General features: G+C 51.2%; 1 protein-coding gene across 4 annotated transcripts; it reads right to left on the bottom strand.

The window, feature by feature from the left end:
• Positions 1-1,939: 1,939 nt before the first annotated feature.
• KIAA0513 (KIAA0513 ortholog) lies at positions 1,940-26,740 on the bottom strand. Of its 4 annotated transcripts, none has more exons than XM_073659731.1 (13): positions 26,586-26,740; positions 11,917-12,400; positions 10,297-10,396; positions 9,996-10,069; positions 9,847-9,917; positions 9,524-9,737; positions 9,047-9,087; positions 8,850-8,925; positions 8,433-8,510; positions 7,840-7,869; positions 4,826-4,906; positions 4,270-4,328; positions 1,943-3,854 (listed from the first exon to the last, which is right to left on the bottom strand). In XM_073659731.1, exons 2-13 carry the CDS (start codon positions 12,255-12,257, stop codon positions 3,805-3,807), a joined length of 1,215 nt encoding a protein of 404 aa, XP_073515832.1. In that variant the 5' UTR covers positions 12,258-12,400; positions 26,586-26,740; the 3' UTR covers positions 1,943-3,804. The 4 variants fall into 4 exon arrangements, with proteins under 4 accessions (XP_073515834.1, XP_073515832.1, XP_073515831.1 ...); XM_073659729.1 differs by having other exon boundaries at positions 1,947-3,854; positions 4,270-4,364; positions 26,586-26,739; XM_073659733.1 differs by lacking the exon at positions 7,840-7,869 and having other exon boundaries at positions 1,940-3,854.
• Positions 26,741-27,208: the final 468 nt, after the last annotated feature.

Genomic DNA, 27,208 nt, shown 5'->3' with positions numbered 1-27,208 from the left:
TGGATACAACTGTTCCATATTTTGTAACTACGCTCCCATTCACTGAAAGCAAGCAGAGACCTAAGCCTCAGACTATTTGTAGCACAAATTAGAAAGTTGCAGAATTCTTCATCATGTCGTCCCAAATTTCCCTCCCCCACAGAGGTGTGTCACCAATAAGAAATCAGAGCCGGGGGTCTCAGACGAATGTTTATTATTTATAATTCAGAAACAATAATAAATACAAAAACACAAAGCTCTCACCCCCCCCCACCCCCAGATACAATGTAACAGACCCTCTCCACTGTGCAGACCTACATCCCACCACAACTCCTTCATATAGGGCTGAATTCCCCCCACCCAGCAGGGTCAACAGGACTGAGAAGCCCCCATAGCAATGCAGATCTAGAGACAGGAGTGGGGGGGGGGGGGGATCAGAACCGGTCCTGGCACCTCTAGGACTCAACTGTGTGGTCTCTATAGCAGTTATTCCAATGGTCTCTAACTTGGGTCAGAAGTATAAGTCCCAGCATTGCTGAGAGCTGCTGGAGCATGATGGGAGTCATACTAACTGCTATAGAGAGCCACAGGTTGGAGTTATTCCATAGACAGAAGTTGGGGGAAGACTTTAAAGTGCAACCCCATTTTACAAAGTCTTTGGTGGGGTCTGGGTGCTGAGACCCCCGCCGATCGTTAAAATGGAGGAGCAGAAACACTCACTCGAGTAATGATCTCTTCCAAGACTGAAGGCGGATCCATAGACTTTGTATTAAGCCCATCTTCAGGCTGATCACCTATACTCCGATGGTTTACGGATCAGTGGGGGTCCCGGGAAACGCACACCCCAGCCCCCATCAGTGAAACTTTGCAGTCACCCTTTAAGGGAGGCTCAGTGGGGGGATATTTTGTGGAATGACTGTAGACTGTCCCCCAGCCTGTCAAAAAGAACTGCTCCCCCCTACAGGCATTACACAGAGTAACCCCCGACTACGCTGAGGACACCGCACCTTTAAAAATGGCCATCATCGGTTGTAACAATGAGCCTGATGGAGTGAGACCTCGGAGAACATTCACTACTACATGAACATGATGGCGGCACATAGCTGCCGGACCCTCCACACACCACTGACGCATCACGGTAAGCACACGACTAAAACACATACAAAACGACTCGGTAACACTTCACAGCTCACACGGGGTTAATGTTGGCCCCGGCCTCATATGAAAAATATTAAAAGAAGATACAGAAACTACAGGAGCAGGAAGCAGAACGGGGCCACAGCACAGATCAGCCCCGAACCATCTGCCATAAAGCATCCAGGAGGCGGCCACTGCACGGACCAATGCGGACCCCACACATCAACCGCACAGGACGGCCTCCTCCGCTCCTGTAATACTGGGTCCACACGGAGACGCCACGGCTGGCGATACTTGGGGCTCACTACCCTTGACTATTATAGGAGCCCCCCGCAAATGGCTCAGTCACTGGTGGGCACCTTGTGGATGGCTCCGTTATGGGAGAAACAGTGGATGGCTATTATAACAGGGGCACTATGTGGATGGCTCCTTTATGGGGGGGTGCACTGTGGGGACTGGCTCCGACATGGTGGGGTGCACTGTGGGGATTGGCTCTGTTATGGGGGGGTGAACTGTGGGGACTGGCTCCGTTATGGGGGGTGCACTGTGGAGATTGGCTCCGTTATGGGGGGGGCAACGCTGTGCGAATTGGCTCCGCTATGGGGGGGCACCGCTGTGCGGATTGGCTCCGTTATGGGGGGGCACCGCTGTGCAGATTGGCTCCGTTATGGGGGGGGCACCGCTGTGCAGATTGGCTCCGTTATGGGGGGGCACCACTGTGCAGATTGGCTCCGTTATGGGGGGGGGGCACCACTGTGCGGATTGGCTCCGTTATGGGGGGGGGGGCACCACTGTGCGGATTGGCTCCGTTATGGGGGGGGGGGCACCACTGTGCGGATTGGCTCCGTTATGGGGGGCACCACTGTGCGGATTGGCTCCGCTATGGGGGGCACCACTGTGCGGATTGGCTCCGTTATGGGGGGCACCACTGTGCGGATTGGCTCCGTTATGGGGGGCACCACTGTGCGGATTGGCTCCGTTATGGGGGGCACCACTGTGCGGATTGGCTCCGTTATGGGGGGCACCACTGTGCGGATTGGCTCCGTTATGGGGGGGCACCACTGTGCGGATTGGCTTTGGCTCTGTTATGGGAGGGCACCACTGTGCGGATTGGCTCCGTTATGGGGGGGGCACCACTGTGCGGATTGGCTCAGTTATGGGGGGGGCACCACTGTGCGGATTGGCTCAGTTATGGGGGGGCACCACTGTGCGGATTGGCTCCGTTATGGGGGGGGGCACCACTGTGCGGATTGGCTCCGTTATGGGGGGGCACCACTATGCGGATGGCGCTGGTCTTTAACAACCAGATTTCAGGTCTCATTTCTAATGAAGGACAAAACACAGAAACAGGGATCTGATTGGCTGCTATTAGCAGCATCACTGTATGGGTTTCCCTGGCTTCTTGGCCGATCTCGCGTTAACTCTTTCCGTGCCAGCAGTAGAAGCAGCGGGCGGTTGGCTATAAGCGGCTGATCTCCCCAGCGACAGATAATCTCTTTAAATTGCAAACGCTGCAGCAAAAAAAATCCTCTCCGTGCACCGAGACAGCAAAACACCAAAACCTGCAAAGATCTGAGCGATGCATTTATGCCCTATCACCGGGGAAATAAAACTGCGCCATGCTCCGGCAGATTACATGAGGTCAGTCGCTCCTCGCTCGCTCCTGAGCAACAAACTTCAAGCCGATTCATTTTTAAAACTACGGAATGCGACAAAGTATCAGTTTGTAGTCTGTTGCTAAGCAACATAGAAGGAGCAACTGACAAAGCAAAATACAGGTGTAAATCAACCGCGTCACTAAGGATCGCCACCCGCACGCAGAAGGGTCACAGCACTGGGGAACGGAAAATGGGAAATAAAAAACGGTTACAGCCTGTATGTGACAGTGACCAAGTATCGCCAGCCGTACATTGTGTCATCTCCCAAGATGCATCACTTCCAGCCATAGGAGGGGCTCTGTCTGCGGGATTGGAGTCTGACAACTATTTCCAGGCCTGGGAAAATAGTGTCGTTGAAAAAATAACCCCCAAAATGCTAATGTTGTGACCATATGCGTTATTGTGGGGGAAGGGTGGTCTGTAATACACTGCGTGGGGGTCCCCAGACAAATAAATTACAGATCGTGGTTTATTCCAGCCGCCGGCGCCGTCACCTTTAAAAAATAAATATATATATTCTCTATACACCCCGATAACTGCACGTGGAGGCCGGGCGACAAGTACTCCCAGGTAATAAATATATATCTGCAGACGTCCTATGTACGGTATATATTATATATACTCTTCTATAAGACTAGAAATATCTACACACCAGGAAATGGACCAATACACAACGTTCCCCGGCCACAAACCGCACTACAACACCCAGCAGGGGAGAGGACGAGGAAAACCATGAAAATCCTTTCCTGCTTGTAAAAAAATAAAGACATTTTGCCGCCTCCTCCGTGATTGGCGCGGTTCTCGCCTTCCTCCCGCTACACGCACAGCACACACTTCTATCAAATACTCGGAGTAGACAAAAGACTGCTGTAAAATATAGACTCTACAGTTTGTGACTGCCCCAGCCCCCCGCCCAGGGACGCAGGACGGAGAGGGCTTGCCATAGGGCAGTGGAAGGAGAAGCATGCAAGGCGCCCTCATCTCAGCTTCAATACTGGCTCACACGGACTGCGCTCCACCCCGGCAGCCGCTACTCCACCGCCGTCCGATCAATGTACTCCATCAGCTGCTTGAACTTCTCTGAAAGATAAAGGAGAAGAAGCAATCATGGGGTTAATATATCACTCCGCGACTCGTGATACTACAACTCCCAGCATGTCCTGACAGCAACACAATCGTAAGCTTTGCTTCACTCTTTCTGCTTCGATTTTAAAAGGGTTCTGCAATGTCCATTTAAGTTAATCATGTCTTATACTATAGCCGCCTCCAGAGCGGCACCCGCCCCCTGCCCGCCTCCAGCACAGCACCCACCCTCCGCCAGAAAGCCACCCGCCCCCCACCAGAGCGCCACCCGCCCCCTGCCAAAGCGGCACCAGCCATCCGCCCGCCCGCCTCCAGCACGGCACCCACCCCCCGTCAGAGAGCCGCCCGCGCGGCACCCGCCCCCTGCCAGCCTCTGCTATAGACAGTCAGTGAGAGGCGGCCAGCAACTCACCCTCATCCAGATTCCCGATCACTGATTGTTTCTTCAGAAAATCGCTGCACAACTTCTTACTGAGCCCGAAAGCCAACATGTTATGTGTGAACGTCCTGGAGAGACATGCAGGGAGAGCCAGAGTAGAGCCATGCAGGGAGAGCCAGAGTAGAGCCATACAGGGAGAGCCAGAGTAGAGCCATACAGGGAGAGCCAGAGTAGAGCCATACAGGGAGAGCCAGAGTAGAGCCATACAGGGAGAGCCAGAGTAGAGCCATACAGGGAGAGCCAGAGTAGAGCCATACAGGGAGAGCCAGAGTAGAGCCATACAGGGAGAGCCAGAGTAGAGCCATACAGGGAGAGCCAGAGTAGAGCCATACAGGGAGAGCCAGAGTAGAGCCATACAGGGAGAGCCAGAGGGAGAGAAAAAAAACAGTGGGAGAGGGGCAGAGACAGCCAAGAGAATGAGACAGAAAGAGAAACAAAGAATAAGAGACAGGTAGAGAAAAATATGGAGAAAAAAAAAAGAAAGGTGGGAGACAGAGACAGACAGTGGAGGAGACATCGGCAGACCTACCCCAGCTGTCCAAATGTGATGTTCTCGTTGAACTGCAGGCTGTCGTCTCGCTCCTCCTGCGTCATGTGATACCACTTATCTCTGAGGCGACAAATCAGAAAGACCAGAGTAAACATCAGGAGCAAAACTGCAGCTCCGAGAAGTCACAACTCACACAGGAAGATCTCTGCTGCAGAAAGAAGAGTGTACAGCATCCGACCAGGAGGGGGTGCTGCATGGCACCAGTGATACAGGGTGCCGCCATCACTGGGCACCGCTAACACAGGGAGCCGCCATCACTGGTCACCGCTAACACAGGGCGCCGCCATCACTGGGCACCGCTAACACAGGGAGCCGCCATCACTGGGCACCGCTAACACAGGGAGCCGCCATCACTGGGCACCGCTAACACAGGGAGCCGCCATCACTGGGCACCGCTAACACAGGGAGCCGCCATCACTGGGCACCGCTAACACAGGGAGCCGCCATCACTGGGCACCGCTAACACAGGGAGCCGCCATCACTGGGCACCGCTAACACAGGGAGCCGCCATCACTGGGCACCGCTAATACTGGGAGCCGCCATCACTGGGCACCGCTAACACAGGGCACTGCCATCACTGGGCACAGCTAACACAGGGAGCCGCCATCACTGGGCACAGCTAACACAGGGAGCCGCCATCACTGGGCACAGCTAACACAGGGAGCCGCCATCACCGGGCACAGCTAACACAGGGCGCCGCCATCACTGGGCACAGCTAACACAGGGAGCCGCCATCACTGGGCACAGCTAACACAGGGAGCCGCCATCACTGGGCACAGCTAACACAGGGAGCCGCCATCACTGGGCACAGCTAACACAGGGAGCCGTCATCACTGGGCACAGCTAACACAGGGAGCCGCCATCACTGGGCACAGCTAACACAGGGCGCTGCCATCACTGGGCACCGTTAATACTGGGAGCCGCCATCACTGGGCACCACATGTCAATGCAGACAGTTTCGGTCTAATCGCGGAGAAGGTGAAGCGCGGCACTTCGCTAATGAGCTTCTCCAGGACTCTGGGTGCCACGTTCTATATCGGGCAGCAATTTGTCAGCCTGGCAGCAGTATAATGAGGGCAGGCGATGACGCGGCCTCCTGTACTTCTCCCAATATATTATCTCTTAAGAAAATGTCAAAAACTACAAGAGGGTCCTGAAGCCGCGGAAGATGATGCCGCGCTGCACTGTGGGGGCTGTAATTACAGCAGGCAGCTGATGGCGAGAGCCGTCATTAGCCGCCATCTTGTACTGCGGGCGTCCCCCGCGTGCAGCTGCAGAACAGAGGAGCTGTCACTGGCAGCCTGTGGGGAAGAGGAGAGGAGCTGACAGCTCTGAAAGTGGCATTTATCCCATCATAGTGCCACAGTCCTATGTTCTACCAGGTGGGTCGGAGTTAACCCTTCAACTGTGAGGCTGAAAATCAACAAAATGATCTGTACAAGTAGAGGTCTTCTAACATGGGGCACCGCGTTCTATAGGAAGCCAGATATTTCTCACAGCTGAGGGTTTGTAACAATTTAATCCAATCTACAGAATCCTGTGAGCTGAAACCTTCCACAGCAAGACTGATACATTGTATCCACATCAATGTATGACAGGATACCGCTGATCTCTAGTGATGGATAGGCGGCATTCTCAGTGATGTCACCGCTGATCTCTGGTGATGGATAGGCGGCATTCTCAGTGATGTCACCGCTGATCTCTAGTGATGGATAGGCGGCATTCTCAGTGATGTCACCGCTGATCTCTGGTGATGGATAGGCGGCATTCTCAGTGATGTCACCGCTGATCTCTGGTGATGGATAGGCGGCATTCTCCGTGATGTCACCGCTGATCTCTGGTGATGGATAGGCGGCATTCTCAGTGATGTCACTGCTGATCTCTAGTGATGGATAGGCGGCATTCTCAGTGATGTCACCGCTGATCTCTGGTGATGGATAGGAGGCATTCTCAGTGATGTCACTGCTGATCTCTGGTGATGGATAGGCAGCATTCTCAGTGGTGTCACAGCTGATCTCTGGTGATGGATAGTCGGCATTCTCAGTGATGTCACTGCTGATCTCTAGTGATGGATAGGCGGCGTTCTCAGTGGTGTCACAGCTGATCTCTGGTGATGGATAGTCGGCATTCTCAGTGGTGTCACAGCTGATCTCTAGTGATGGATAGGCGGCATTCTCAGTGATGTCACCTCTGATCTCTGGTGATGGATAGGTGGCATTCTCAGTGATGTCACCGCTGATCTCTAGTGATGGATAGGTGGCATTCTCAGTGATGTCACTGCTGATCTCTGGTGATGGATAGGCGGCATTCTCAGTGATGTCACCGCTGATCTCTGGTGATGGATAGGCGGCATTCTCAGTGATGTCACTGCTGATCTCTGGTGATGGATAGGTGGCATTCTCAGTGGTGTCACCGCTGATCTCTGGTGATGGATAGGCGGCATTCTCAGTGATGTCACCGCTGATCTCTAGTGATGGATAGGAGGCATTCTCAGTGATGTCACCTCTGATCTCTGGTGATGGATAGGAGGCATTCTCAGTGATGTCACCGCTGATCTCTGGTGATGGATAGGCGGCATTCTCAGTGATGTCACCGCTGATCTCTGGTGATGGATAGGCGGCATTCTCAGTGATGTCACCGCTGATCTCTGGTGATGGATAGGCGGCATTCTCAGTGATGTCACCGCTGATCTCTAGTGATGGATAGGAGGCATTCTCAGTGATGTCACCGCTGATCTCTGGTGATGGATAGGCGGCATTCTCAGTGATGTCACCGCTGATCTCTAGTGATGGATAGGCGGCATTCTCAGTGGTGTCACTGCTGATCTGGTGATGGATAGGCGGCATTCTCAGTGATGTCACTGCTGATCTCTGGTGATGGATAGGTGGCATTCTCAGTGATGTCACCGCTGATCTCTATTCTCCCTTCCCCAGATATAAACCATATAAATAAACCCAGACAAAGTATTGCAAGCCATAAAACATAGGACAAACCTCTCTTCCTCTTCTTCCCCTCCGTTCCCTCTGGAGCGGCAGCAGAAATAAGGTCAGCAAAGATTAGAGGTTAAAGGTCACAGCACAGAGAAGAATTAGAGAATGACATCACTACAAGCAGGAGGGAGACTATGACATCATCAATCACCCCGGGGATAATGAACAGGGGGGGGGGGGGGGTATAAGACTGGTGAATAGATTGTGTCTGACCCTGATGTAACCTGCGATCTACTCCCCGCTTCTCCGCTGACACCGGCGGGTGACATAACCGCCGTCAGCGACACTTCTCTTGCGCCATTAAGGCCATCGCAGATGTCAGCTCGGCTCGTACAACACCTGCCGCCGCTCATCAAAGCTGCAGCGATCTCCGGGGACGGCAGAGGCCAATTACAGAAGAAAGTCACCATGTTTATAGAAGCGGCATCAGCTGATTGCACCTCGTTATCGGATGTGTGAGGAAAGGTGTTCAGGAGGCGGCCGGGGGGCGCAGTCATGGGGGCCGCAGCTCTAACGCTGATAGTACAAGTCTGGGTCGGTGGAGGGAAATATTTGGGGAGGTCAATTTAACCCTCTACATACAGAAAGCCTCTTACCTGGTCGTGGGCGATCGCTTCCTCCTCTCGCAATGTACAGCGTCGAAAAATGCAGCGTTCCAAAACCGCAGCGAGTGCCTGTGACGGGAACAACAAGTGCCAGCAATGCCTCAGATTATACAAAAGCTTTTTTTATTTATTATTAAATCATCTGAAAATTGCGGCTGAAGCTCAAAATAAAAATACGTAAAAAAAAGCGTGAAGAACCGTCCTGCGGCGGAATGGCAATCTACAGACGATGGCACCCATATAAAGGGCCAGAAACCTCAACCAGCAGTCAGAGAGCAGCCAGAAACCTCAACCAGCAGTCAGAGAGCAGCCAGAAACCTCAACCAGCAGTCAGAGAGCCGCCTCCGGGAATAATAACCCCTTCCCTCCCAGCTTTGCACTTGCTCAAATCTCGCTGCCGCGTCTTACCATATCGGCTGCTGCTTCAGGTGCGAGTACAGGTAATTCTTCTCTCCTTTCTTCTCATCTGGACTTTGCAGAGGAACTGAGAATAAAGCACAAACGTGATCTATCGATATAAAGTACGGGGGAAGGGGCACATTATAACATCAGGCCACAGCTCAGGGGGCCACGGCTCAGAGGGACCACGGCTCAGGGACACTCACTGTCATCGGGCGGCTTCTCCCTCGACGGCTCATCACCTTGCCTGGTAGACAACAAGTAACAGATGAGTTACTCTCCATCCCTGCAGAAGCTTTGCCACCATGTACAGCATCGCTGGACCTCTGTCCTGACCAATCACAGACAATTTGATGGGCGGACACGCCCAGCGCGCAGCCCTCGCTCCATCCTTCTGTTTTGTTACAATGTATCACTCTGGAGCACAGGACAATTACGTCACTTCCTAGGACGGATGCAATTGTAACAAACGCTCCGCTGTCAGAAGAATTCAATCAGGATGTAAACAAGAACGTCCACATTCACTGACAGCAAGCAGGGATGCCAATGTAAACAGTGAAGATTATATTATAATATATTATAATTATATTATATTATATCTTCACTACAAACATTTCCAGGCATGCTGAGACCTGTAGTGCTTCTGTCTATAATCTGTACTGACAGCCCCGTATGTTACTCACTCGTTCTTCTTGGAGAGGGGGGCCTTTAGTTTGCTCTCCAGACCCCCGAAAAAGCCCTTCATGTTCTCGGTGGTGACGGACGTTGTCCTCAGCAGCCGCTCCACGTTGTCCTTCTTCTCGGCGAGCCAGCTGTTGGCGGATTTCAGATAACCGTCGATGCTGCCGGTGCTCACAGGCTTCTCCCGGGAGTCCGTCGGGGATACGTGCGGTTTGCCTGGAGACGGCGACACTTCCGTTATTCTGTAGCCATTGCTCCCTCTCCCTCCCCGCAGCGCCCCGGTACCGGGCGGACACCCTGGCCACGGCCGCAGCTCATCACTCACCGACGTAATAGTAGGTGAAGCACATGGTCATCAGGTTCTTGGCCGGACCGAAGTCGTCCATCTGGTAGCATCTAGAGAAAGCAGGAGAATCAGAGGAGGGGGCACTAAAGGCAACAATGGCACCGAGAGGCCGCGGTGTGAATACGTACTCAAAGAGGACGACGGCAAAGGACTGCACCAGCCGGTAGAACGTCTGCTCCGACACACACTTGGAATTGCAGCGCTGAGGAGACAAAAGAGTTAATCACGTAGGAGCCTGTATACGTGTGACATCACCGGACGATGGGAGTTGTGCTTCAGTAACAATTGGAGCGCCACAGGCTGGGAGCACTGACCGAGTGGATCATAACCCCCAGTGGACACCTCCATAGACTCCAACTCTGCTTCTTTGCACACAAAAGCGGCACAAGACAGAAGCGCGGTCTGAAGATCTAATCCGGGGGGGATTACCTGAGCGCTGACGAACCGCGCAAACCATTCTCGTCCCTTCCCGTTTTCAGTACTGCAGAGCTCCCCGAACCGAGCCTTCTCCTCCTGGTCAACGTCCTCCCTGGGGGAAAATAAGACACGTGAGACTCAGGGATGGAGAGAGTGCGGGGACGCCATGTCCAAAACTAACCCAAGGGACAGGGCGTGGAATCACCAAAATACCCCACCAGGGACGCCATGCGTCCAGCACAGGGGTGACAATCACAGCCTCCCATAACCTCCATGATGAGAGGCAGGAGGTGGTCTCCAGGGCGGACTCTCCCCGGCCCCTCACTAATGGTTCCCCACTTTATTACACATGAAATAAATCCGGTGATCATAGTCTTCCTCGCCGCTCTTATCCCTGACACGTGATCTCGTCTACTGGACGCAACGAATCCGAGCACCGGTAATAATCCGCGTCTGGAGCCAAGTCTGCATGTCTACCCATCACCAGTAACCCTTTCCTCTCGGACTCCCCTCCCCCATAGATTTCCGGGCTGCGCGGCAGTTTTTGCGTCGTCTTTATCCCAGATTCCCACCTCTAATCCAGGAGCACAGCGGCCCCTCCTGTCCTGCAGATCCTCGCGTCTCTCCCCCGGAGCCGGATTCTGCTTGGTTTGCAGTTGTTAGTTTTGGATGACTGCACTCAGTGCTGAGATTAGAAATAAAATGGCTGCAAGGACGCGCCGAGCGCTGAGCCGAGGACGGTCGGGAGGTTGTTTTTTTTTTTTTAATCCTGCTACAGTGGTTAGAAATATGGTGCAGCTAAAGATACACGTATGCAAGGAGGAATAGCAATATTAGCAATAGTGCAACCTCGAAAAGGCTGATAACAGGGAGCAATAGATCTTATTTAGTCTGGCAATCTTGAAACGGCTGATAACAGCGAGAAGCACGCATGTGTGGTAGTTTGCCGGCTGTGCAGGGGCCGTATCAGTCACTGGCCCACAGCGGAGGTTCATGGCGCTGCTAGAGACCAGCGGGGGGACGCCGGCGGCAGGACTGTCAGATCGGCACATTTTCAGCGCTGACAGAGCAGCTTCTAACGTGATGCGGACTGGCAGCTGCAAACACTGGCGTCCGGGGGAGGGGGAGCCGAGCTTCTGTATTCTTCAGTCACCCGATCACCGCCATCTCTATGATAATACATCTCACAGCTGAGGGTTTGGTACAATGTATCCAGTGCAGAGTCCCCCTGCCAGCTAAACAGCAGCAGCAATTCTCTACTCAGGATGGATTGTTACAATGTATCAGTCTGGAGGACAGACTGCAGCTCACAGGGGATGCTCCACATTGGATGCAATTTTAACAATTCTGCCGCATCTCCTCCAATTTGATTCAATTCTTCCCAAATTTCAAGCCACCTGCTTGCTGTCACTGAGCATTCATTACCTGCAGAGGTGCACCGCTGCTTACACAGGACCAGGACTTTGCAGAATGTGAACACTACAAGTTTCTACTCATTGGCAGCAAGCAGAGATCTTATAAACGATGAGGAATGGAAATACAAAGTAGGTTTCTGAATGAACACAATTACTATGCAGTGTGGCTGGTGAGAAGTGCTGCACTACAAGTCCCAGCTGACACCTTCGGACTCACCCCCCGGTGAAGATCTTGTCCACGTACTGCCGGATGAATTCCTTCTGTTCGGCCATTTGCTCGTCCCGGGCGGATTCCGTGCTCTGATTGGAGGAGAAGGACTCGGAGGACGAGCGCTGCGAGTGGTTCCAGCAGTGGCGGTTGGGTGACGCCATCTCATTGTCGCTGTCGGCGGATTCGGTGGCGTCGCTCTCCTGCCCCCTCTCTCCATTCTCAGGGGTGGTCTCTTCCAGCATTAGCAGCTCGTCAGTGTCCAGCTGCGGTGGGCACTCCGGGGACACTACGAGGGGCTCAGTATCTAAGTCAATCAGGTTCCCCACAGGGACGTCGGGGGTCTCCATGGCTCGTGCTCCCTGGATTTCAGCACCCGATGAAGAGGAGAAGTTCCAGAATGAAGACTAAGACGATGACCTCCGGGACAGCAGCCGCCTCCGCACAGCATCAATCACAGCGCAGCCCCCAATGTGCGGACATCGCAGGAAGACTGGGAACAGAGAGAAAGTCATGAGAAAGTCGCTTCTTGCAGCTTTATTAGTGACTAGTGCACACTACCAACCCAGACACAAGATTTAAGACACCACCCCCCCATATCCCTGCAATACTGGGTGCCAGTCCTGACTGCAGAAAAGATGGGTGCCAACCATTTCATATTGGTAGCCGCTCACCATTCTGCAAGAAGCCGACAGCCACCATTAATGCCGGCAAATAAGTGCAAATCTATGGGGTCCAGGGTGTAAACTCCGGGCATTCAGGAGTCTGGGAAAGCTGGGTGCCATCCCCTGCGGGGGCTGTAACCCAGAAGCAGATGGAACTACACAGTTGACTACATCTATGCTTTGGGTACCTAGGAGGTAATTCTGGGGGCCCCCATGTCAGCACCGGACCCTCCACATTCCCTTTATTCTCAAGGCAGCGCACATCCTTCCCTGCAGCTTCGCCCACGCAGACGGATTAGATCGCTGCCATGGTGGGTGGATGTCAGCGGCCTCGCTGTCTGCCCCGATCCCCGTTATCAGAGCTGATGAGGCTCAGCGCTCCGGACAGATCTCATTATACGGACAATTATCTGAGAGCGGGCAGTGCCAACCAGACCTGGCAGAACAGGAACTACAAGTCACAGCCTTTCCTCCCCTATTATCTCACCCCATTATCAGCATTTTTAAAGTAAAATGTAGCAACATTTTCATCTTTTCTATTCGCTGCGTTCCAGATTTCTGCTGGTTGTCGGAGAATAAAAACACTTGTGCTTCCATTTAAAGCCCTTCCTGACCTAATACTTCTCACAGCTGAGGGTTTGTTACAATCCAATCTAGACAATCCTGTGCAAGTTAAACCCATCAGCTGCACAAAGCTCCCCTGTCTGGATAGTTTGTTACAATGTATCAGTGCAGAAAACATGTATCACAGAGGATCTCAAGGGGAAAATACAGACGCAGCCATGGCGGATCTCTGTGAGCGGTTCAGGTTCTTTTGCCTCCAAAAATAAGAGGCGCCAGAAAATGCATAAAACAAGAACCTCGCCAAGAAACCACCAAGAGCAGAAATCTTCACAAGAGTCCAGCAGCTATGACCTCAGGTCTGTAGTCACATCTAGAGCTGCAGCTACAGAGGTGCATTATAGGGGTGCAGATGACTACTAAGCATTAGAATATATTGGTTAAGTCAGAAGTGATCGTTGTGTCCAGTGCTAACTAGCAGAAATCTGAATGCAGCTCCGGATGTGGCCGGAGCATGATTTTGCTTTCTCTGGGATGTGACTAGAGAAGAGTTATACACTGGGGATGTTGACCCTTGCTGGACCCCGGAATAGACCCCCATCCTGCCGGCTCACAACACCCAGCGCCTCTGGAGTTATGTAACCGGCACAATGAAATGTCGGCGCTTCTCAAGTTCAGAGCCGTCTCTTCGAATTAACGTCCAGCGTGGAAGCAGCGAGGGGGCGCCGCGCTCCTCTCCTCCACCACGGCTGCCAGTCTATCATCATCCCAGGAGGGCACGGCCGTCTGAAGATATTTGGGAGAGGATGGGGCTGGATCAGCGGCTGTGGAGACGAGCGGCGCGGTGCGCTTCATTAGTCTAACACTGGCTCCAGTATCTCGGTATCTATCTCGGAGCGAGACGTGAGCGGATGGGGCGGCCGCCTGCCCCCGACTGCTTCCACATCACTGTCCACAAGCGCTGAGTACACAGAAGGCGACATGTTGAGCAGGGATAGGGCCGGCCGCAGGTGTGCGAGGGCCAACGGGCGATCGTCCTCTCAGCTTACCTCCGCACTTTCTATACCACTGGACCAGGGCTGAATTTCTGAGGCACGAGCTTCAGCTTTTGTCGTTACCGGTCTGGGATCCATCCTGATCTCTTCATTTCATAAAATCCATTCTGCCATTTCTGCATTCACTTGGCTGGGCTTCATAGGTGTGTAAACAAGGCAGACCCAGGGGTCTTCAGTAAGCCCCCCACAGTCTTGTAGAAAGGGGTCGTGTCAGAGGGGACACCATCCCCCCATTGCCACTTACATGCCGCAGTCATCATTCACTGCAGCATCTAAGAGGTTAACTTTCTGCAATCGCCGCTGGCTGCATTGGCGGCAGTTACTCTCTGGTGCCGGCTCCATACATGCAGAGAGCACAGCCAAGTGTACATGTATGACGAGCGCGGCCCCTGGGGCAGAGAGCGGCCCCTGGGGCAGAGGGAGGCCGGATTCACCTAGTGCTGGCACCGGCTCTGAAAGTGAAGATAAAAGTAAAAGTAACCCTCTGCCTTGGGATCTCCGGGGGCCTGGGACGCATAAGACCCCAGTGATATCCTAGAGGTGAGCAGTGAAGAGCTGGAAGAGGTTGGCGCTGAGGCCCAGAAGACGTTCACCTGTGCGGCAGGTAGTAGGGTGACTATCCTGGCACTGCACTCAGTCTCCTGGTCTGAGGACGTCCCTGGCTTGGCCGGAGGCTCCATACCCAGGATACAGGATGATGGGGGCTCTGTATACAGCGGAGCTGTCCCTGGTACTGGTACTGCAGAAGCTCCACGGTGGCGTATAGGCTATTATGTGCACAAGGCATTCATTACTCCCATATATATGGACACATACATACAGAATAATACAGATACTGAGAATTACACCCAGTATACAGGGCAGGAGGAGTGGTACTGTGCAGTGTATATATACAGGACAGGAGGAGTGGTACTGTGCAGTGTATATATACAGGAGGAGTGGTACTGTGCAGTGTATATATACAGGAGGAGTGGTACTGTGCAGGGTATATATACAGGAGGAGCTGTACTGTGCAGTGTATATATACAGGACAGGAGGAGTGGTACTGTGCAGTGTATATATACAGGAGGAGTGGTGCTGTGCAGTGTATATATACAGGACAGGAGGAGTGGTACCGTGCAGTGTATATATACAGGAGGAGTGGTACCGTACAGTGTATATATACAGGACAGGAGGAGTGGTACCGTGCAGTGTATATATACAGGACAGGAGGAGTGGTACTGTGCAGTGTATATATACAGGACAGGAGGAGTGGTACTGTGCAGTGTATATATACAGGACAGGAGGAGTGGTACTGTGCAGTGTATATATACAGGACAGGAGGAGGGGTACTGTGCAGTGTATATATACAGGACAGGAGGAGTGGTACTGTGCAGTGTGTATATACAGGACAGGAGGAGTGGTACTGTGCAGTGTATATATACAGGAGGAGTGGTACTGTGCAGTGTATATATACAGGACAGGAGGAGTGGTACTGTGCAGTGTGTATATACAGGACAGGAGGAGTGGTACTGTGCAGTGTATATATACAGGAGGAGTGGTACTGTGCAGTGTATATATACAGGACAGGAGGAGGGGTACCGTGCAGTGTATATATACAGGACAGGAGGAGTGGTACCGTGCAGTGTATATATACAGGACAGGAGGAGTGGTACCGTGCAGTGTATATATACAGGACAGGAGGAGTGGTACCGTGCAGTGTATATATACAGGACAGGAGGAGTGGTACCGTGCAGTGTATATATACAGGACAGGAGGAGTGGTACCGTGCAGTGTATATATACAGGACAGGAGGAGTGGTACTGTGCAGTGTATATATACAGGACAGGAGGAGTGGTGCTGTGCAGTGTATATATACAGGACAGGAGGAGTGGTGCTGTACAGTGTATATATACAGGACAGGAGGAGTGGTGCTGTGCAGTGTATATATACAGGACAGGAGGAGTGGTACTGTGCAGTGTATATGTACAGGACAGGAGGAGTGGTACTGTGCAGTGTATATATACAGGACAGGAGGAGTGGTACTGTGCAGTGTATATATACAGGACAGGAGGAGTGGTAATGTGCAGTGTATATATACAGGACAGGAGGAGTGGTGCTGTACAGTGTATATATACAGGACAGGAGGAGTGGTACTGTGCAGTGTATATATACAGGACAGGAGGAGTGGTACTGTGCAGTGTATATGTACAGGACAGGAGGAGTGGTACTGTGCAGTGTATATATACAGGACAGGAGGAGTGGTACTGTGCAGTGTATATATACAGGACAGGAGGAGTGGTGCTGTACAGTGTATATATACAGGACAGGAGGAGTGGTACTGTGCAGTGTATATATACAGGACAGGAGGAGTGGTACTGTGCAGTGTATATGTACAGGACAGGAGGAGTGGTACTGTGCAGTGTATATATACAGGACAGGAGGAGTGGTACTGTGCAGTGTATATATACAGGACAGGAGGAGTGGTACTGTGCAGTGTATATATACAGGACAGGAGGAGTGGTACCGTGCAGTGTATATATACAGGACAGGAGGAGTGGTACCGTGCAGTGTATATATACAGGACAGGAGGAGTGGTACCGTGCAGTGTATATATACAGGACAGGAGGAGTGGTACCGTGCAGTGTATATATACAGGACAGGAGGAGTGGTACCGTGCAGTGTATATATACAGGACAGGAGGAGTGGTACCGTGCAGTGTATATATACAGGACAGGAGGAGTGGTACCGTGCAGTGTATATATACAGGACAGGAGGAGTGGTACTGTGTAGTGTATATATACAGGACAGGAGGAGTGGTACTGTGTAGTGTATATGTACAGGACAGGAGGAGTGGTACTGTGCAGTGTATATATACAGGACAGGAGGAGTGGTACTGTGCAGTGTATATATACAGGACAGGAGGAGTGGTACTGTGCAGTGTATATATACAGGACAGGAGGAGTGGTGCTGTACAGTGTATATATACAGGACAGGAGGAGTGGTACTGTGCAGTGTATATATACAGGACAGGAGGAGTGGTACTGTGCAGTGTATATGTACAGGACAGGAGGAGTGGTACTGTGCAGTGTATATATACAGGACAGGAGGAGTGGTACTGTGCAGTGTATATATACAGGACAGGAGGAGTGGTACTGTGCAGTGTATATATACAGGACAGGAGGAGTGGTACTGTGCAGTGTATATATACAGGACAGGAGGAGTGGTACTGTGCAGTGTATATATACAGGACAGGAGGAGTGGTACTGTGCAGTGTATATATACAGGACAGGAGGAGTGGTACCGTGCAGTGTATATATACAGGACAGGAGGAGTGGTACCGTGCAGTGTATATATACAGGACAGGAGGAGTGGTACCGTGCAGTGTATATATACAGGACAGGAGGAGTGGTACCGTGCAGTGTATATATACAGGACAGGAGGAGTGGTACCGTGCAGTGTATATATACAGGACAGGAGGAGGGGTACCGTGCAGTGTATATATACAGGACAGGAGGAGTGGTACCGTGCAGTGTATATATACAGGACAGGAGGAGTGGTACCGTGCAGTGTATATATACAGGACAGGAGGAGTGGTACTGTGCAGTGTATATATACAGGACAGGAGGAGTGGTACTGTGCAGTGTATATATACAGGACAGGAGGAGTGGTACTGTGCAGTGTATATATACAGGACAGGAGGAGTGGTACTGTGCAGTGTATATATACAGGACAGGAGGAGTGGTGCTGTACAGTGTATATATACAGGACAGGAGGAGTGGTAATGTGCAGTGTATATATACAGGACAGGAGGAGTGGTACTGTGCAGTGTATATGTACAGGACAGGAGGAGTGGTACTGTGCAGTGTATATATACAGGACAGGAGGAGTGGTACTGTGCAGTGTATATATACAGGACAGGAGGAGTGGTACTGTGCAGTGTATATATACAGGACAGGAGGAGTGGTACTGTGCAGTGTATATATACAGGACAGGAGGAGTGGTACTGTGCAGTGTATATATACAGGACAGGAGGAGTGGTACTGTGCAGTGTATATATACAGGACAGGAGGAGTGGTACTGTGCAGTGTATATATACAGGACAGGAGGAGTGGTACTGTGCAGTGTATATATACAGGACAGGAGGAGTGGTACTGTGCAGTGTATATATACAGGACAGGAGGAGTGGTACCGTGCAGTGTATATATACAGGACAGGAGGAGTGGTACCGTGCAGTGTATATATACAGGACAGGAGGAGTGGTACCGTGCAGTGTATATATACAGGACAGGAGGAGTGGTACCGTGCAGTGTATATATACAGGACAGGAGGAGGGGTACCGTGCAGTGTATATATACAGGACAGGAGGAGTGGTACTGTGCCGTGTATATATACAGGATAGGAGGAGTGGTACTGTGCAGTGTATATATACAGGACAGGAGGAGTGGTACCGTGCAGTGTATATATACAGGACAGGAGGAGTGGTACCGTGCAGTGTATATATACAGGACAGGAGGAGTGGTACCGTGCAGTGTATATATACAGGACAGGAGGAGGGGTACCGTGCAGTGTATATATACAGGACAGGAGGAGTGGTACCGTGCAGTGTATATATACAGGACAGGAGGAGTGGTACTGTGCCGTGTATATATACAGGATAGGAGGAGTGGTACTGTGCAGTGTATATATACAGGACAGGAGGAGGGGTACCGTGCAGTGTATATATACAGGACAGGAGGAGTGGTACTGTGCCGTGTATATATACAGGACAGGAGGAGTGGTACTGTGCAGTGTATATATACAGGACAGGAGGAGTGGTGCTGTGCAGTGTATATATACAGGATAGGAGGAGTGGTACTGTGCAGTGTATATATACAGGACAGGAGGAGTGGTACTGTGCAGTGTATATATACAGGATAGGAGGAGTGGTACTGTGCAGTGTATATATACAGGACAGGAGGAGTGGTACTGTGCAGTATATATATACAGCATAGGAGGAGTGGTACTGTGCAGTGTATATATATAGGACAGGAGGAGCGGAGTACAGATATTGAGAATTACACCCTGTAAGTAAATATGAAGTGACACCGAGCAGCTTTTTGCACTCTATTGTCCAGCAGTTGTCAGCCTCTGCCAGGCTGATCATGGATCGTGGTTGTTGCCATCTCCCAGCATGCATCAGACTTTATTAGATGGCAGAAATGAGTCATTGTGGATAAAAGCTGCTGTGGCCGGAAATGACAAGAGGATAAATTGAGGGAAGCAGCAGGATGGCAGAGCGCTGTGTACGGCGAGGAGGAAGCGAACAGACGGTGAGATAACAACACAGGACGCCTGGCGCATACACAGCGCCTGCTGCCAACACAGCGCCTGCAAAAGGGAGGCTGGTGGGGTAGAAGCGGGTGGGACCCTGGCATCCCAGCCCTAAACAGTAATGTCATATACAGAGCTGCTGGTTGGAACTTGGAAGCTCCCAGGAGCTAAACCCCCTAATATCTATGTAGTTCTCTGTTGCTCTGAGGGTATTCAGGCCTCCATTCATCGATTTGTCGTCAGAGTTGTTGCGGAGTACGGGTTTGGAAATTTGTAACAGTTTTTTGCACAACCAATTTTACGACTTTTGCAGAATTCTATCATCACAGTCAGGAATGCAAAGTGTCCGGAACTTCATGGTGATTGGATGTGGCCAAACATGGCCGGAAAATCATCATAATGTTCACCACTGAAGTGGAAGAAATTACGACAGACCTGAACTCCAGTCCGAGACTTCATCTGTTTCCTGCAATGGCGCCCAGCAGCTGAAAGATGCCCCAAATTCATAAAGAGGTGAACAAGGGGGCACGCCCCAGCGCCTAGAGGGGGGCGGGGGCACGCCACGGCGCCAAGACGGGAGGGGGGCGGGGCCCGGCGCCAAGACGGGAGGGGGGCACGCCCCGGCGCCAAGACGGGAGGGGGGCACGCCCCGGCGCCAAGAGGGGAGGGGGCGGACAAGGCAACCTCACCAGCAGAATTGTGAGTGCAGCTCTAGAGTGAAGCATTTTTATGGCATTGCAATTCCCAGTTGAAAGCCCCCCCCAATAGCTGAGTATCAGGGGCTTAAGTCTCGCAGGAGCTGTTACTCTAATGTAAGACACGGAGGCGCCGCAGCGCAGGTGGAGCAGCTCTGTTCTCTCCATCTCGCTTCCTCATTTACAGTTTTTCCGGTTCCGTAACTAACACCCCCCGATTCCTGAGAGGACGTCCTGCAATCTGCAGTCATTACACAATTACCTGTCACATTTCCTGAGGGACAAGCTCCGACCCTGTCACCCACCTTTCCCAGAGTCCTGAACGGCACAAGTAATAACTAGTCCAATCGACCAACTAAGAGTCTGGAAAAGCTGAGTGACAACCAACATGGTGGCCATTGCTCCCTCCGATGATGCCAACCACTTTCTGTGGGTCCTGAACGGCGGCACAACCTATACAGTAATAGATTAATACTGGGAGACAATGGAGAGTCGCTATCAAGAGATTAGAAAAGTTGGACGACGACCAGCGAACGCAGTCACAGTGGCCCCGTCAATCGTCACAAAACTTTCCAAAACTCTTCCAATACTCCTACAGGGAAACTCAAGCCCACAGCCCCCTTATCACTGTCATTGGGCAGATGATGGGTCATGGTGACAACCAGCATGCGGGCAGTACTGGCTGCCACAGTGGGTGTCACTCCTGTCAGTGTATTCCGCATCAACACGACGCAATCTGCACCTTCCCCAAGGTCTTATGTACCAAGAGCTCAGCAGACAGGGGCAGTGCCCGAGGAAGGGGATGGCAGCACTAAAGGAGGCGGCAAGGGCAGTGGCAGGGAAGTAAAAGGGCAGCGCCAGGAGGGCACAGCACTGCCAACAAAGGGGTAAGGGAAGCCAGGGAAGACCGGCTGTGCCAGAGAAGCAAAGGCAGCAATAAAGGAGGGTGTAAAGGCAGTGCCAGGGAAGGGCGAGGGCAGCGCAAGGGAACGCTAGAGGAGGGACTAAAGGCAGAACCAAGAGAGGCGATGGGGGCACAGGAGGGGATGAGGACCATTCTAGAAAAGGAGCGCGGGCAGTGCCAAGTAAGGTGAGGGCAGTGCACAGAGTAAGGCAGCGGCAGCTCCAAGGATGGGGGTGGGAGGCCGGTCTGACTGGACCATCAGGTTGATAATCCGTGTGACAGGCAGCAATTCTCAGACCCTGTAGCAGAGACTGACACATTGTAACAAACCATACACAGGGGCAATTATAAGTCACAATGGAATTCCAACAGTGCAGAAAACCTGCTCGTCACTATGCGGACTTCAGGTATCATGAAACTACAACTCAAAACATGGACGGACGGCGAGGTCCCGGGCTATATACATAGGGGGCTGTTCACACGTCATGGCGTCACCTACGACAAGCCTGAGGTGTATTGCTGGGAGAATCCGCGGTCGACGCTCAGATCACTGAGCTACTGATGGGACAGTGTCCGGGGTCATCACTCAGGACCCCGATGTCGCCGGAATATTCAACAACTCGGCACAAGAGGCGACATTTATCGTCCTCCCCTCCCCCTCTCGCTGGCAGGAGAAACACACGACTGGATAATTTCATCAGAAGCCAATTATCCTCCCCGTACGACTGAGGACGGTGGGAGGTAAAACAGATCACCAGGAGAGAAGCGAAAAACACGAGACAAAGACGCCACCGGCGCTGCGCAGAAATACACAAAATAACAAAGTCAGAGACTTCACAGCCAAGTCTCCCGGCCACAGAAACATGGGCCGCCATTACTGATCCTAAGTCCTGGAATGTCTTTAGTGTCAGTCTTTACTGTGGTTCTGGCATTCTATTCATGTACATAATATGGTGGATATATAGTATGCCCTGTTATTGGTGCGGTGACTATAGCGGAGGAGAATGAGCCGCAGTGACGAGGTCCCCCGTGTGAGATATTTGATGCGCTCTGGATATGACGGCACAGTATGGAGGACCCTCATCATCTCCCACGCAGTATTATAGCTCCTCACAGGCTCGTTGTCTTCACTTTCTCATTCCCGAACGGGTGAAGCAGAAACTTTCTCCTCTCTCCGTCATCTGATAACATTCGTGTCCTGGGAGACTCAATAAAACCCACATTTCTGTGTGCGGAGATCAGATGAGCCACGATCCGTCACTCCAACTTATAGGGGAAGACATCACAGATACGAGAGGGCAGAGGTCACAGATCGTGACCCCCAAACATTCAGAGATTCTTCAGAAAAGTCATTAGACTCAATAGCGTCTTATCCAACATAAGTGGAGCCCAATCCCAAAGTGCAGAGAACTTCCCTCTTATAGGGGCAGAATGAGTGCAGAAAACCAACTGTATAAAGGGAAAATATGGGGACATCGCCGTGTGCATCGTCCCCCATACCGTGACATCACTGTGTGCATCGTACCCCGGTAAGGTGACATCACTATATAGCGCCGTGGATGTGACATCAATGCTAGAGACAATGACACTGGGAGCAGTGGCGGAGATTCAATGCTGTACCTGGGGAGGGTGAGTAAAGCACAGGTTTGTTTAGGTTTTCTGAAACTGGAAAACCCCTTTAAATTCTGCAACGTTCTAACAGAACTTGTGTTTCAATCTCCTCATTTTTAAACTATCTGCTTGCTGTCAATGAACAGCATCTTTCTTGTTGGTATCCAGAGGCAGCAGCGCGGTCCCAATCTTACCTGGCCCGTACCGGTGTAGCTACACTGACGATCTCCGTGACTGTGCGGGCAGGACCGGATCATGAGTTTTCAGCCACTGAATGCAAAACTTGAGTCTGTTTACTGAGAACAAGCAGAGATCTTGATACATAACGCAAAAAAAGAAACAAATAAAAGAGTATAATAATGTTACATTCAGGAGGTGCAGTGGTCAGGGCATGCTGGGAGTGGTAGTGTCACGCCAGCTGGTGGCTGACAGATTATGAGCGTTATTCCCTCCTCCGCTCGGTGGCGAACACTAAACTCCTGTCCCTCGGATGCAGCAGGAAAAGCTCCAGAAAACACTCAGACAATTCGGATTAAAAGACATTAAAATGAGGATTACTATTCTGCATTCTCAAAAGGACATTAGCAGATAAAACCTCCGGCCGCTGCCGATTGGTTGTAATCTCAGCAATCCCCCCATCAGCCTCCACAAAATGTTATCTGGTTTGTAAGAAAAAGGAACGTCGCTGAATTGGGTCAAGTCTGTGGGGGGCCAGGCGGGCATCGCACTCGGGGGAAGGTGGCAGAGCGAGGGTTAATGCAGACTGTCTAAATGAAAAATCTGCCCCCCGATCCTAAAATCAGCACAAAATGTGAGCTGCCCCTTTAAAAAAAATATTCTGACCTCTAATAGAGCAGCCGAGCCTTTAGGGAGGGGTGGGGGGGCTGCAACTTCTACACCCCCATATTAATAACGTTGTGACCCAAACTGCTGATCAGCGACGCACGAGACACAGGACGTGATTTAATGAGATCAGCGCTGCCGGAATCAGGATCCAATTTAAAGGGACAGAATACAATTCCATCCTTTACATGGTGGCAGCATATTTCGCAGCCACCATCACACAGGCTCCTGTACCCGCTGGCTCTTGCGGATTCTGGGGTGAAAATCTGATCCACCACAACGGATTATTGATTCTGGATCATGGATACTTAGTAATGTCTGTGCCCGGAGACCACAATCCTCGCCGAGGAGCAAAAGCGACATTACACATAGAATGTAACAAACAATTGTGGGTATCATGGCCCCGGGCAACGCAATATGCTGCGCACAGAACACAGTGCTGGGGGCGGTGGCACACGTATAGTTAGCCGGTGTCACCTGTCTGGTGCATGACATGTCACAGTGACACAGCCAGACAGGGAAGGAAGGAGTTAATGGGGAGAAACTTCTCACAAGGTAACCACTTAATCCCAGGGATCTCAGATGAAACAATGTAACAAAAGTTCAGCTCTGATGAGGCAGCAGGTAGGATGCACGTGGCGCAATGTTACTGATGTGACACAGCGGCGAGAAATGGCGCAATACACAAAGCGCAGACTCCCACAATACAGACACACAGTGAATATATATATACCTGCTATACTGTACATTATACACAGAACCTCCTATAGTCACATCTATGGTAAAACATGTACAGACATCAACACCCCCATATACACTGTTCAGTGCTGACATATCACACATACACACCTATAGTCATAGGATAAACATACATAGGTATATATATCTATATACTACCCCATAAGAGCACATCATAAACTTTATACATTGTATCCCTTTCATCACATGTACAGTACAGACCAAAAGTTTGGACACATCTTCTCATTTAAAGATTTTTCTGTATTTTCATGACTATGAAGATTGTACATTCACACTGAAGGCATCAAAACTATGAATTACCACATGTGGAATTATATACTTAACAAAAAAGTGTGAAACAACTGAAAATATGTCTTATATTCTAGGTTCTTCACAGTAGCCACCTTTTGCTTTGATGACTGCTTTGCACACTCTTGGCATTCTCTTGATGAGCTTCAAGAGGTAGTCACCGGAAATGGTCTTCCAACTATCTTGAAGGAGTTCCCAGAGATGCTTAGCACTTGTTGGCCCTTTTGCCTTCACTCTGCGGTCCAGCTCACCCCAAACCATCTCTATATGGTTCAGGTCTGGTGACTGTGGAGGCCAGGTCATCTGGCGTAGCCCCCCATCACTCTCCTTCTTGGTCAAATAGCCCTTACACAGCCTGGAGGTGTTTGGGGTCATTGTCCTGTTGAAAAATAAATGATGGTCCAACTAAACGCAAACCGGATGGAATAGCATGCCGCTGCAAGATGCTGTGGTAGCCATGCTGGTTCAGTATGCCTTCAATTTTGAATAAATCCCCAACAGTGTCACCAGCAAAGCCCCCCACACCATCACACCTCCTCCTCCATGCTTCACGGTGGGAACCAGGCATGTAGAGTCCATCCGTTCACCTTTTCTGCGTCGCACAAAGACACGGTGGTTGGAACCAAAGATCTCAAATTTGGACTCATCAGACCAAAGCACAGATTTCCACTGGTCTAATGTCCATTCCTTGTGTTCTTTAGCCCAAACAAGTCTCTTCTGCTTGTTGCCCGTCCTTAGCAGTGGTTTCCTAGCAGCTATTTTACCATGAAGGTCTGCTGCACAAAGTCTCCTCTTAACAGTTGTTGTAGAGATGTGTCTGCTGCTAGAACTCTGTGTGGCATTGACCTGGTCTCTAATCTGAGCTGCTGTTAACCTGCGATTTCTGAGGCTGGTGACTCGGATAAACTTATCCTCAGAAGCAGAGGTGACTCTTGGTCTTCCTTTCCTGGGGCGGTCCTCATGTGAGCCAGTTTCTTTGTAGCGCTTGATGGTTTTTGCAACTGCACTTGGGGACACTTTTAAAGTTTGCCCAATTTTTCGGAGTGACTGACCTTCATTTCTTAAAGTAATGATGGCCGCTCGTTTTTCTTTACTTAGAATTTGTATTATGGCAAGAAAAAAGCAGCTAACAGTCTATTCAGTAGGACTATCAGCTGTGTATCCACCAGACTTCTGCAGAACACAACTGATGGTCCCAACGCCATTTATAAGGCAAGAAATCCCACTTATTAAACCTGACAGGGCACGCCTGTGAAGTGAAGACCATTTCCGGTGACTACCTCTTGAAGCTCATCAAGAGAATGCCAAGAGTGTGCAAAGCAGTCATCAAAGCAAAAGGTGGCTACTTTGAAGAACCTAGAATATAAGACATATTTTCAGTTGTTTCACACTTTTTTGTTAAGAATATAATTCCACATGTGGTAATTCATAGTTTTGATGCCTTCAGTGTGAATGTACAATTTTCATAGTCATGAAAATACAGAAAAATCATTAAATGAGAAGGTGTGTCCAAACTTTTGGTCTGTACTGTATATACATAGACTCCCATGGCTGATTATTATACTAATATATATCCCCTCCTGTATCTATACACACTGTACTAATATACACCTGCAGCCATAGTGTGTGTGTGTATATATATCCTCATAAATGCTGCCACAAGGACACATGACTCTCTATACACATTGTATCCTCTGTAATCACATGTATACACCCCCTATATATACACTGCCATAAACCCTGTACTAATATATGGACTGCTACAGGCGTAGTATACATATACACCCCCCACTGTACCTACACATATACACCCCCCACTGTACCTACACCCCCCATATCTTTCCCCGCTGCCATCTGTGCACATTGTACCGCTCGCTCTCCTCCATATGGACACACATTGTATATATTACTATGTGATGTAGACACTTTCCGCCGTCCCCTCCGCTCAGTCAGAGCAGTCGGCGCTCGGTGGCCCCTCCACCCTCCTCCCGGGGGCCCCTCTTACCTCCGCTCCGCGGTCCCTGCTCTCTGCTCGGTTCCCACTCACACACTGGCAGCAGCTGGCAGATTTCCGCGCATGCGCGCTCAAGGGACTCCGCTCTGCCATCTTACTCCACCCACCGGGCCGCGCAGAGGCTTCTGGGAAGCGTAGTCTCCGGGACTGGTCCGCACGCGGCACAATCGCCACTAATGTAGAGGAACGTGCAGACCGCAGAGCTAAGTCACCGAGCGGCACAAATCCAACAAGGTGAGGTCTGACAACTCCCAGAGAGAGAGAGAGAACCCGAGCTCCGCCAACTCCCAGAGAGAGAGAGAGAACCCGAGCTCCGCCAACTCCCAGAGAGAGAGTGAGAACCCGAGCTCCGCCAACTCCCAGAGAGAGAGAACCCGAGCTCCGCCAACTCCCAGAGAGAGAGTGAGAACCCGAGCTCCGCCAACTCCCAGAGAGAGAGAACCCGAGCTCCGCCAACTCCCAGAGAGAGAGAACCCGAGCTCCGCCAACTCCCAGAGAGAGAGAGGACCCGAGCTCCGCCAACTCCCAGAGAGAGAGAACCCGAGCTCCGACAACTCCCAGAGAGAGAGAACCCGAGCTCCGCCAACTCCCAGAGAGAGAGAACCCGAGCTCCG

Source organism: Phyllobates terribilis, unplaced genomic scaffold, assembly GCF_046119375.1.
Source record: "Phyllobates terribilis strain yellow unplaced genomic scaffold, ASM4611937v1 Scaffold_14__1_contigs__length_39327217, whole genome shotgun sequence".
NCBI lineage: Eukaryota > Metazoa > Chordata > Amphibia > Anura > Dendrobatidae > Phyllobates > Phyllobates terribilis.
Note: the sequence above shows the minus strand (reverse complement) of the source record. Positions and strands in the feature narration are given on the sequence as shown.

What these genes read in the sequence shown, in the direction of transcription:
- KIAA0513 (XM_073659729.1), bottom strand. Translation starts at nt 12,257, where the DNA reads ATGGAGACCCCCGACGTCCCTGTGGGGAACCTGATTGACTTAGATACT. An exon ending in CCCCTCTCCAAGAAGAACGA is followed by an intron (nt 9,088 to 9,523) that starts GTGAGTAACATA and finishes GTTGTCTACCAG; the next exon opens with GCAAGGTGATGAGCCGTCGA. An exon ending in GATCGGGAATCTGGATGAGG is followed by an intron (nt 3,855 to 4,269) that starts GTGAGTTGCTGG and finishes TTTATCTTTCAG; the next exon opens with AGAAGTTCAAGCAGCTGATG.